This window comes from Pezoporus wallicus, unplaced genomic scaffold (genome assembly GCF_028554395.1).
Source record: "Pezoporus wallicus isolate ANWC-B61680 ecotype Strahan unplaced genomic scaffold, APGP_CSIRO_Pwel_v1 contig_4722, whole genome shotgun sequence".
In the NCBI taxonomy this organism is placed as follows: Eukaryota; Metazoa; Chordata; class Aves; order Psittaciformes; family Psittacidae; genus Pezoporus; species Pezoporus wallicus.
The window spans coordinates 159135-172355 of record NW_026641840.1 but is presented as its reverse complement, the minus strand read 5'-3'; the positions used below and the strand labels follow the sequence as shown (position 1 = coordinate 172355).

General features: G+C 42.2%; 1 protein-coding gene across 2 annotated transcripts in view; it reads right to left on the bottom strand.

Moving 5' to 3' along the window:
- MKLN1 (muskelin 1) overlaps nt 1-13221 on the bottom strand; it is a 110450-nt gene that overhangs the window by 14698 nt on the left and 82531 nt on the right. For both annotated transcript variants that reach the window (XM_057425542.1, XM_057425543.1), the window contains exons 12-14: nt 12500-12629; nt 3104-3251; nt 1942-2056 (exon numbers count right to left, since the gene is read on the bottom strand). In XM_057425542.1, the coding sequence (XP_057281525.1) occupies nt 1942-2056; nt 3104-3251; nt 12500-12629 (393 nt within the window). The remainder of the gene's footprint in view (nt 1-1941; nt 2057-3103; nt 3252-12499; nt 12630-13221) is intronic.

Here is a 13221-nt window from a genome sequence, read left to right as displayed (position 1 = left end):
TACCATAGCTCAGATGAGCAGTGAAGACCATTATCTTCCCCAAAGACAAGGGTCACTGATAAAGTGAGTGGGAAGTACTAGAGATGCTCAAAGTGACATGATGTTGGGAGATGACTAACAGGCCTATGTACCAAAGTGTCCCATAAACTCTACAGAGCCTTAGTTTGACTTGCAGAGAGTACTCCCATGGTCCCTAGAAGGGCAGATTTGTCTCATCTCAATACAGCAGCCTTGCTACAAGATGCCAAACACATGACCTGAGCACAAAGGAAACAGTCACCTGAATACAGAGTACATCAAAAAGACAAAATGTAATGTTAAGAACAACTGAGGATGAAAACACCAATCTTATCTAGAATTAGAAATCACAACCATTACTGTGACTGCCTTCAGAAAAGGTTCTAGCAATGCTGAGATGCCAAACATGGAAACATTAAATATATCTTTACCCCAAATTCATTCTGCATTCACAGTAGCTCAAATGAAGCGCTCTAACACTCTTCCAGTAGTTTCAGGACACACCACCTTTGAAACGCAAGGCTAGACTTATGGGAGAGGCACATCTCAAGTGGAAGTGTTGAAAAAGGACTGTTTATTCATTCACCTTTTCCCCTTCACATCATTTGGTATTTCAAACTCTGAACTGTTGATACGAAACATGCCACAGGGGTCTTCAAATAGTGAGGGGGCTCAAGAAGTCCAAGAAGCTACCTTTCTCCACAGCTTTAAAAATAAGCACTCCAAACAATGTATTCTACATCCCATTGATGTAGGCTCTCCTTATTTATATCAGAGAAGTTGAGAAAGGTCATTGGAACAGAGGTTTCTAAAAATAAGGCTCTTCAAAACAAGCACATCAAACAGCTCTTCAGATAAAGCTGGGCAACTGCCATGATTTAGCAACCTTCACAGTAACTTACAAAATACTACTCTCAATCTCATAGTACCTTAGGGGTGGACTTGGCAGTGCTGGGGTAACGATTGGACTTGATGATCTTAAAGGTCTTCTCCAACTGAGTTGATTCTATTCTATTCTTACACTTAGAAGTAAGCCATTAAAGGCAGAACAGTATTTACAGTCTATCATTGTGAAGACGACAAACAATACGACTTCTCCATACAGAAGCACCTAATCCTTCTTAAAAGCCCCTTTACCCCCTTGGGCTAGTTGGGTTTCCCAAAGTTGATGAACATCCCATGAAATGATAAGACTACAATATACTTGTCTTTTTCAATTCAGAGGTTAGGAAAAGGTTTCTTTCAATTGCAAAATATCTGTGACAGATTAAGTAAATGTGTCACAGTAAAATGAATTCATAGATTAATACAATTCTGGTACCTAATCCATGGGGTTTTCCTTTATTTTGGTTAACATGCACAAAGCCCTAAGTTTACTGAGCGCTCATGTACCCTATAAACCATTTAAAATCAATCTAAGCATGAACGTGTCCATTCAAGTCAGACAGTGCTAAAGAACAGTTTGCAGTACTTGCTGCTGATGTGCAGGGCAAAGAAAAGCACCTCTGGCAGAGCAGATTGTTAACAGTGATTAGTTCCTTCAAAGAGAGTTTCTCCTAGAAACATAGGTAACTATTTGTGACCTTTTAGTCACCAACAGGTTGTGACATTAAGTCCCTGAGGATAAAGAAGGAAGCTTCAATTAAGAACAGATAAGAGCTAGCTGCCTGACAACTTTATAAAGGTTTAGTATACACCATTGTCTGCATGTTTACTTCATGGAGGACCTATCATGGTTACTTCACATTGACACAAGTAGCTTAGCACCCGATTGCAAAAGATTAGAGTAAGTTAAAGGACAGGCACCCTCCACATTAACACTATACAAGAAGCTATATTCATCGTACCACCTTTGAAGAAGAAACTACATTTCAAGAGTAATAAGACTTTTAAACACTGTATATGTAAACTGGACCCTCATACCTTGTGCAACTCATCGTACACCAGTTGATGGGCAAACCTTGGGCAGGGCTCCTCTTCCTGAAGGCTTTTACCTGGATTCTCTTTTGCTGCTTGGTCATTCTTATAGACACAAGACCTGAAATAAAAGGCAGGAAGTAATGATTAGCAGTACCTGCAGGAAGTAGAAAAAGTTACTAAAAGACTTTAAGGTACAAATGATGTCAACTTGAACTGCCTGACATGTAACACCAAAGATTTTCTTGTCTATGTATTGTCCTCTACATAGAGGACAATAGGGAACTGCATCCCTATAGTTAACACTACAAAAAACCCCATCCAACAAGCAGAGAAGGTCATCTTGGCCGAACATAATCCTCAATCACAAGCCAAACAGGAAAACAATTCCAGAAAACTCTGTGTCATGAGCTTTAGAGGTATCTTTAGATGTTGCATGATTTGCCAACAGAATTATCAGCATGAAGTATTTCTCATTATGGAGAATACCATCTTGGACACAGCAGTATTGGCCACAGACGGGAGCAAAGCTAACATTTCCAGCACCGATTTAAGCAGAATGAAGTTGTAACTGAAAACCCATTCTTATAAGCAACATTCACACCTTTCAAAGTGATTGCCCCCGCACTAAGAGAGACCCTGAATGCAAAAACGTTGCCAGCTCTGGAAAGGGACAATGGGAACCAGCTGCCAAATACAATACAGGAAATGGATATGGAAATATTTTCTCAGACTACTGGATCTAGTAGCTACCTGAAGTACCCCTGATGCAGCACGGAAAGAGCATGAAGACTTTACCACCACTGTTCATGCAGCAGTTACCTCCTACTATTAACAAGTTCAGTTTGACTGCCTTTGCTGCACTGATGATGAATCCTGGCTTTTAAGACTTCGTAGAGGAAAAGCTCCTTATATTGGCTCACTTCCCCTCATCCCTCCACCTGCCTCCAATAAAGAAGTTCCTATGATGATGTCTCTCCCTCATGTGGCTTACTGCTATGGCGTCTCTAAAGATCATGGGGAAAACAAGGTGCCTCAAGGGAACTCTGTTGTCTTCAACATTACCACCCCATGGCTCTAAGAGGCTGTGGATTGCCTGGGAGACAGGATTGCTTTCTAAAGGAAGTCAGCACTGATGTTAGAAATAGCACCCCTTTCATCAACTTACCAGCTGTTCCTCACAATGTCATAAATCCAGAAGGAATTCCTTACATTCTCTTCCCGCTTCTCCTTGTCTTTACTGAGCCCTGACAAGACATGGATTTCATTCAGTTCTGGATCAATGGTAGCCCTTTGAGTGAAACCTGTCATTGGAACTGACAAAAGAAAAGAGAAGTTACACACTGAAAACAGTGGAGAATACCGTGAAGGTGCTGAGGCACTGGCACAGCGCCCAGAGAAGTTGTGGCTGCTCCATAGAATCACAGAATAGTTAGGGTTGGAAAGGACCTTAAGATCACCCAGTTCCAACCCCCTGCCATGGGCAGGGACACCTCACACTAAACCATCTCACCCAAGGCTTTGTCCAACCTGGCCTTGAAGTGTTCAAGTGCCATTCCTGGCAGTGTTCAAGGCCAGGTTGGACACAGGGGCTTGGAGCAAGCTGCTCTAGTGGAAGGTGTCCCTGCCCGTGGCAGGGGTTGGAACTGGATGAGCTTTAAGGTCCCTTCCAACCCAAACCATGCTCAGAGGCATGCAGAAGTCACCACGTAACCAACTTCCTTCTTGCACATGCCCTCTAAGGCAGGGTGAGGGGGATAAGAGGAAGAAAAATCATCCACAGGCTGACTTCTTCCCTGTTAACGACAAGTCCAGTGCAAAATCTCTTGTTCCCTTCCCACCCATGACTTCTGGAAGCACAAAAACCCTTCTGAAAGTTGCTATTTCCTTCGGAAAGGTACGGCTAGAGCTATTTGGGAGACTACCAGCTCAGGATTAAACTGCCTGAAGATAGAGCTAGATGACCCGTGCAGATGTAAACGGAGTGACTTTGTTCTTGTCTCATTTGTAAAAGGAAGCATTGATTCCAAAAAGCTTAATTGGAAAAGCTGGGAAACTCAACAAAATTCCAGATGAACTCAAGATTCCATGGCTCCCATTGCTTCCTTTAGGACAAAGATGTCAAGAAGTGGGTTTTTTTTTTTTTGTACTTTCTGAATAGTTGTGGTACAATTACCCAGCTCTTCTTCTGCTCCACCTTCAGCTTTAGAAATGTGGTGAAATCCTCAGGGTTCTAACAGTTTTCATCATAATTCCCCGAAAAAAAAAAAGTCAGCAAATTTGTTTGGCAAATCCTTTTTGTTTGTTGTCTAATTCCCCATTTCCTGTTTCCCTAGGCAACCATCCTTCCAAAATGGATTTGTGAAGGGCACGTGATCCTTGTTTACAGATCCTGTTTGTCTCATTCCTCTTTCTGGGTCAGTTGACAAAGGCTGGTGAAGGTTCTTGGCCTTCGCTCAAGATTTTGGCATGAAAAATGCTCACAACTCTTGTATTTTGCAAATTCTCCCCTGCAATTAGTTGTAAATTGCACACAGAGCCCAGAAAACAAGCTCTAATAAACTGATAATATTGGTGTTTAAGAACACACTAAATGGTATTTTTCCCAGCCTGTTCGACGATAGGTTTTGGTTTCATACTTCTCATTGGATAGGCCAAGCATCAGTTAAAAGAATTCAGAGCAAGATTTGGTTTTCTCTGCTTCAAGCCCCTACTGAAATGTTTAACACAGCCAAAAAACCAACCTATTTCTTGAAGAAAAATGCTTAATTCTTACATAAACTTCAATAAGAAGTGAAATCTATTGGCATAATTCATCCTTGAAGTCCCGTCAACAAAATCCTTGCTTATGGTTCTATGGCAAAGCAAGAGGAAGAGCTTTTGGAGCCCTCATCAGCTTAAACCTGCTTATCTCAACCTCCAATTCTGCCATGAGGTTTCAAAGGAAAATTAAGCTGGTTTATAAGCAAATGGGTGGCAGAGCAGAGGAAAGAACAGGGAACAAAACGCTGGTACAACAACTACATACCGTGTTTTACCTGGAAAGCACAAAGAAGTGTTTTAGTAAGACTAATAAAAACTGCCAAAGTTACCCAAATAAGGAAATAAAGAGTAAAAAGGGACTTAAAGATTAAATATAAAGACAATTATAGATCATATATTGTTAATTTTTTGAAGAGCATCATGTTATATGCTTGCTTTCACTGCATTGACCCTAAAGGATTAAATTCAAGGCCGATTTAGACAGTTCTGGCAGGAGAACCATCTGAATTTGAGCAGCAGTGCTAATGTACATGGCAAATGTCTTTGCAACCCTATCTGCTGCTTTGAACAGTAGAGACCATGCAACGTTTTTAGAGAAAAGCATGAAACCTTCACAGCATTAACACCTGAGGCTTATAGTTGTTATAACCATGAGCAATATGGTTGCTATATTAATGCTGATATAGAAAGAGCATGAAACTTGTCTATGGAATTCCATCCCCATGTTGTTAAATAAATGAATTTTGTATCTAGTTTATTCTGGACTTCCTGAAGCTGAAATAATTATTTCAGGAATGAAGGAGGGAAAAGCCACTAAAGTTCAGTGCCTCTTTTCTTGTTTACTCTTGGTAGTAAGGATAGGATTTATCCGCAGCAGCTGCAATCAAAACCAAATCCAAGCCAAGCCACTTCAGGCTTCCCTCAGTTGTAAATCAATGTCTTCTTGAGACTGTTTGAGATGCAGAAAGGTTAAAAAAAAGGGTATATCAGAAAATATGTTATCCCTACATTTAGTAGAGCTTAAGATGAGGAGCAACTTCCACAAACTCTTTGACCTATCTAAGCAACAGTGTAGAAAACGTATTTAAGTAGTGCCTTGGGCTAGAGACAAAGTTGACATCTAGTCTTTTGCAGAGAATTGTGTAAGTTAGATGTAATATGATTAAACAAAACACAACAGAACACAGATTTGGTTTAAAAGTCCCTGAAAATAAATAGAAACTAAGGCAAGCTCCTACACAGTAAGCAGGAAATGGTGGGATATTTTAAACACAACAGAAACATCCAAAAGCTGTTTGCCAAGGAAGTCTGATCCTTGACAGAGCAACAGAGCTGCATAAAGTCCTCATGACTTACAAATCCTTCCACTAGGGGGTAAGAGAGCATCACGATCTGCAAGTGCCGCGGACTTGCAGTAACTGCTGGATGTAATCCAAGCGACTGTGGTCAGCACATTAGAGAGGGACACGGGCTGTAAACCTGAGAAAAGCACTTGTGATATTTAGGTAACAAAATGTTCGTTGGGAAGGAAATTTAATTCTGCATAGGAGATAAAGCTGTGACAGCAGCCGATTGCTTAGGATTTACGTTTTAAAGACTTAAGAGTACAAAGTCATAAACAACAAAGGGTAAGAATCGGACACTAAAGCAGTGTGCTGCAAAGAAATATGATTCACAGTGTAGTAGATCCAAGGGGGGCATGAAGTGGTAAAAGTGGCTCCATAGAAGTCCCTCACTCTTCTGCTTCTTAACATTAATGTAAGTCAGCTTTGGAGCTTATCTCCAGAGATTTCACACCTTTCAAAGTGTGCTTCAGGGCCCGGGATTGCTCAGGTCAGCTTGAAGGACATAAAGCAGCGAGTAAGGACTCAGCCCTGGCTGTTTTGAACACAGCACTGGCCTGTCGCTATGCGATATTAACTTGGCTCCTGTGACAATATATTACTGATTGAAGAGGAAAAGCTGTAGAGGGAAATTCCTAAAAGCAATAAAATCCCCAAAAGCCTACTAGATGGGGAATGCGTTTCCTATGCCATTACTTTTTGCCACTGTAATCTCATCAACCAGCCCAGGGTAGGAGCGCAGGAACTAGCTGGAAATAAGAGGTCTGAATCCGCCCTCCAGAACTTCACATTTTCATTTATCTTTACGCAGCAAAAGTGAAGAGCTCACAGCCTCGATACGTGAAAACAATATTTAACTCAAGCCACACAGGCCTTGAGTTAGCAGTCAGTTACATAAACAAGGAATAACTCCTGAGAAAGCTTTGATAAGGTGCTGTGTAACCCTGTACAATGTAATTCCCATTTAACTATAATGCATGGGAAAAGTTTTCCTACAGAAGTGACACCAAACCATGAAACAGATACATTCCCACCACCGCCATCCCTACTCTGAGGCATTTATTGGATTCTAGTGATCATTCAGCAAGCTGAACGTTTTCTGGCTGCTTCTATGTGCAAACACAGTTGTTTCAAAGCACAGTGTTGGCTGCTGCTTGTATCCAAGCAGGAAAACAGAGGCAGAGCTTGCAAAGCAGTAAATCCAAGTTCACAGATGTGATTCTCATCACACTAGGCAGAAGTTTGGGAATTACATCTCACCTCTCCCCTTTGAGGGGATACCAGAGCATCTTTTTAAACATGCTTTGAAGCACAGCACTGGCAAAACAATGATACAGCACTTGCAGTCTACAGCCCACTTCTGAAGGCTTCGTGAAGGATCAAGAGGAGCAATTTTACTGACAGCCCTTCAGTGTCACCTAAGTTATGAAACCCTCGGAACATGTTACTACCTGCAAATCAATTGCATTGGGATTAGCATCCTTCTTCCTTGTGATTAGAAAACAGGAAGAAGCTCCACCACTTGGATATTGATGTTCACCAGAACTTGGCACCTCCCCCTTAGATTCACTTTTAAAAAGCAGCAGGGCAGCAAACTACTCCATACCACAACTTATAACCCATATAAAACTGAAGCAGCACCCCCCCTGAACTTTAATGGAGCAAACCTGGATGAGTGAGTGATAGCACACAGGGCAGCTGTCACATTGAAAAAGCAACAACCCGATGTCCAATGCTCAGCTGTCTCCTGAGCAACATGAGATTTTGGAAACAACAGGTCAGCTAGTGAATCTGGGTGGAATTCTTCTGCTGCTGCACCATCTCTGTAAAGCATCTTTAGGATGGGGTGCCTGCCTGCCCTCCTCCTCACCTTCACAGTTAGAGGAAAGCATGTTAGGTTTGGTTCACATGAAGAGTACATAAGGGCCCTCACAAAACTAAGTGCTTCCATAGCGAGAGACACGGTAGCTAGTGGCAAGTTAGAACCTGAACTGAACAAGAGCAAAACATGTCAGGTGTCACAAAGAGATGATCAAAATGGGATATTCAGACTGCTGGTCTGAGATGGATCCTGGCCATGCTGAGCTGGGCTATCCATCTCCTTTGATTCATGTGTTTCTGCCTTAGTCTAGGTTTGGCTCAGCATTTCCTGGGCTGGGCTGTGTCGCCTCTGTCCGTGGTACTTATCAATGAAACCTCCCCTCTGCCAGGGCCACACACAGAATCACAGAATCTGTATCCCAAATGAGCACATGCCCCAGGAAGAGACATGGGACCTTCACCAGTAGCTAGAATACAATGCCATTTGTCCATAGGGCCTACTTCACCTTAAATAGGAGCCACAAGAATGTTTAAGGCTTGTTTTCATTTGAAGATAATCGATGCCAAAGGATGTAAGGTGATTGTGATTCTCTTAGAGCTTTTAAAGAACTGATTATTTTTTTCCTCATGAAATTGCATTCTACCATGCAATAGGTAACTCTCCCTCTGACCAACAGCTCTTGAGTCATAAAAGGATTATCACAGGAACCTTGACCAACCACAAGAGTTCCCGTTAGTTCCTGCAGACCACGATTTAGTCATGGACTGTGTGCTGAGCAAGTCATGCAAGCTGGCAGTATAGCTGAAGTCATCTGACCATAGAATCATTAAGGGTTAGGGCTGGAAGGGACCTTGAAACTCGCCCAGTTCCAACCCCCTGCCATGGGCAGGGACACCTTCCACTAGAGCAGCTCTAAGCCCCATCCAACCTGGCCTTGAACACTGCCAGGGATGGGGGGCATACTGATACTGGTGGCATCTCCAGACCACGTGTATGCTTCAGAGATACACTCTCTCTGATATACATAAGCACGGTTTAGTTTTCTTCTTGTTGTTGTTTGTGTGTTACTGTTTGTTGGGTTTGGGGTTTAAGTAACTAAAAGTATAGGACTGCTTTAAAAGGGTATGTCCATCAGTGTATGCATTTCCTCCCGCCCTCCAACCACAGGTACTACACTTCCTCCAATTTGTACCACTACCGCTTTCTTTTTTCCTCAGTCCCGTTTTGTCCATTTACTAGTTGAACTAACAAATCTCTTGCTTCAAACAGTTACCAAGCAGCAGAAAGATAACCATCCCTAATGGCCTAATTTCACTGTAGTACCCTCCTTTGACAGAAAAGAGAAAGCACCACGATTTTACATAGAATCACAGAATCAAATAGACTGGAAAAGACCCTTAAGCTCATCATATCCAACCAGTCCCCAGTACTGCCAAGGCCACCACTAACCCATGCCACTAGGGCCTTATCTACATGGCTTGTGAACACTTCCAGGGATGGCGATTCCATAACCTTGGTGCCATTCTGGCACGTGCCAGACACCACGGGCTGCAAGGCCTACCTATGCTTCAAAGCAGATCAAGTCAGGAGACAAGTTTAGTAGGCAAAACTGTGTGTTTTAGAAACTTCTTTGATCCAATGTGAACTTTCCCAGGAATTTAAAAGAAGTTTGCTACAATTATAGTCCTTCAAATTATGAAGATTTAAGCAATACTCATCACCCAAGATTCTCAAACAGATCACCTACACAAGAAACTGGTTCCATGTTCAACAAAGGAACAACTAAGAGCAAAGAAACACTAACCAGCATGAATACCTCATCTAGAAGATGAAAGCAGCAAAACCAACTTAGTATTACCATAGTTTTCTAGCACTGTAACAAGCCCGTGTTGCTGATAATCCTTAACTATCCCTTTTACTAGTTCTGTAGAAATCTTCTCACTACTCTAATGGCACAAATGCACAATTAAGCTCTTTTAGGAAGGGTAAAAATCAAAATAGCTCCACTAAGAATAGAACTGAATGCCACATGCGAGCCAGGAACAAAATGTAATCATGGGACTTTAGAGGAACATTTAGGTCAGGCATCCTCAACTTGACTCATCACACTGAACAGCTTGAAACTGCGCAGCGACCAGACAGGGAATCACTTTGTTCATACAGATCAAAATGGTATAGCACTACCTAACAGGGCACAATAAAGACTTGCTTTTGGAGGTTGAAAGTAGTGCTGTCAACGTTTGCTGTCTGAATGGAACAAGCATTTTGTTCTCTTCCTGTTAAGATGCAAATAATCCTCTCGTTTTCTTTCAAAGGCAAGAGAAACATTCGGATCTGTTTGTTGACTTTCTACACACAGGAGAACAGTGAACTGAAAATCGACTCATGAATTATTTCCAATTAGTCATTTTCTTACAAAGTCTACTATTCACCACTTTGGGGCCTGTGGGAATGGGGAGGAGGGCTAAATATTATCATCTCATTTGCTCAACCCAACCTCGAGGTTAATGTACTTGCTGAGAAGCAGAGTTCAGTGTATTCTCCAGAAGACTAACCATATGCTGGGCTGATCCCCAGAGCGTGAGCAGCACTTGAGGGAGGGGATTCTCCCCCTCTGCTGCGCTCTGGGGAGCTCCCCCCCTGCAGTCCTGATCCAGCTCTGGGGCAGCAGCACAAGAGGGACGTGGAGCTGTTGGAGCGAGTGCAGAGGAGGAAATGGAGATGCTGCGAGGGCTGGAGCAGCTCTGCTATGGAGCCAGGCTGAGAGAGGTGGCCTGGGTCAACCTGGAGAAGAGAAGGCTCCTGAAGGGGAGACCTGAGAGCAGCTCCAGTGCCTGAAGGGGCTGCAGGAAAGCTGGAGAGGGGCTTTGGAAAGGGCCTGTAGGGCCAGGCCAAGGGGAATGGCTTTAACCTGCCAGAGGGGAGACTGAGATGAGCTCTTAGGCAGAAGCTCTTCCCTGTGAGGGTGCTGAGGCGCTGGCACAGGGTGCCCAGAGAAGCTGCCCCATCCCTGGCAGTGTTCAAGGCCAGGCTGGACACAGGGATTTGGAGCAAGCTGCTCTAGTGGAAAGGGTCCCTGCCTGTGGCAGGGGGCTGGAACTGCAAGAGCTTTAAGGTCCCTTCCAGCCCAAACCCTTCTACGATACTCCAGCCATATGATGAGCTCGGCATCTTTAACTCTAAATGTGTCAGCTTAAAGCCACGTTTTAAAGCTATAAAGAAATACAGGTTTAAAAAAGTAAAATGGTAGAATGCAATTTCATGGGGAAAAAAATAATCAATTCTTTAAAAGCTCTAAGGCCAACAAATGGTGTGTGGGTGTGTGCAAAGCAGCAACAGGCAACATGCAGGCACCTTAATAAAGGAGACCGTCAACAATACAAGCTGGTTCTTTCTTGGAAGCACTCAAGTAAATAAATGACTCCAGAGAATAAGAGCTTGGGTACTCATCTCCCTCCCTGGCATAACTAACTGAATGAGCAAACAATAACTCATAACCATCAATAATTCACCTTCAGAAGTTCAGCAAAAGTACTTGCTAAGAAATAAGGCTTGATCAAAAGGAGGAAGACAGCCTAAATTCAAGATAAATGAGCTTCCTGGGATTCTAGTAAGTGGGAGAAGAGAAAAAAAATCAGGGCTAAATATACATAATATGAGAAATATTCAAAACTTCTGCCCTAGAGTAGTACACAGACTTCAGCTTCTGAGCTGTGCACTGCAGGTCAGGGTATCTGCAAGAAGAAAATCATGCGTTTATACATAGAATGGTTGGGGTTGGAAAGGACCTTAAGATCACACATGCAGAAATACCGTTTGGAAAAGAAAAGAGCATTCTTCTCTACATCATTTGAAAGAAAAGGTGTAAAATCAGTTCTTGATGGTTCTGTTGCAACAGCTTTTGGTTGTTTTTAAAGGTTTCTGGTATACAGACCTATGCCTGGTGTCTATCGCTCTATGATGTGAACTGAACAGGACCAAATTCTTGCTCCCTTCTCCTCCCTTTTTTTGCCTCTCCCTGGTAGTCAGACTTGATGATCCTCAAGGTCTTCCCCAAATCAGTTGATTCCATGGTTCTATGATAATATAGTACAAGAACAACAGGACAACAGATCTCATCTTTCTATTCAGCTCTTGGCATGCAGAATAATCTCTGTCCCTCTACTCCAATTCTCTGAGCATCCAACCTGCCTTTCTGCATCTCAAACCAAGCAGCTTATTTCTATCTTACAGCATCTTTCACTTGGTGGAAAACTAGGAAAAAAAGAAAATGCTTTCTCCTTTCCTGGTTTAAAGAAAAGGACTTTTTCAGCCTTTTTTTATTTTTGCTCCTTGCTGCAGTTTTGAAGGGGATGGTTTTAGTTCTTATTTTGCTGTATTTTTTTCTACTGAGGTGCTGTGTGGTTTCACACATCAATTATTTCTAATGTGATGAAGATGGTGAGTGTCAAATGGCAGGACGGACAGAAGAGCTGGCATAAGTTTAACCTATATAGTGTGGAGTTTACTCGGATGTGGAAGGCTGGTTAAGGATGCCAACCTGACACCCCAGGCCACTGAAGCTGGCCTTTCACCTACTTAACAATATAGTTCTCATTTGCAACATTTATCAACTAATATGCAGTTATTCTCTTACCCATCCCTGAGTCTTTCTTCGTGCCATCTGATATGATATCCACATGATCGCTGTCTACGTCGTAACTGAAGAAGTCATTCAAATAAGTCTTTGATCTCTGGCCACCAAATACATATAAGCAGCGATTTTTCTAGGAAGGAAAAGCAAAGGATGTCTTCATAAAGTATGTTGGCCAACCGTGACCATTAACAGAAGCATCAATGCAGCAGAGAGTAATAGATATATTCCTTCAAAGTTTAAAATCATGCCTTAGCTATCAGGTCTACCAGTATCTTTTACTGCCGTCTCCATGCAGATTCAGAGGGAACAATTATTCCCAGCAGTATCATTGTCAAACTCAATAAAAATCTAAGAATTCTTGGGTCTGGAGTCTTCAATTTATGATTTCTCAGTTTCAAGGGCTAAACTGTTAAGGGTCTTGCAAGTGCAATATAAAAAGTTTTCATGATCTGTATGAGCCCACAAACCTGGATCCAACAGCTGCAGCTCCACAGTGACTAGGCAGATTTTATAGTTAACTATTATAGCCCTGCCTGATCCAGCAACAGCTTCAGAACATTAAAAGAACAATTCATTTTTTAAGTTTAATATTAAACAATTACTAGTCTTCATGTCTAAAACCCCTTTGGTCATAACTTCACTGTTAAATAAATCCAAATAGGAATAAAAGATGGACTGTAAGAAAAATCATCCAGGTACCAGCACATTACTAAACTCAGAGC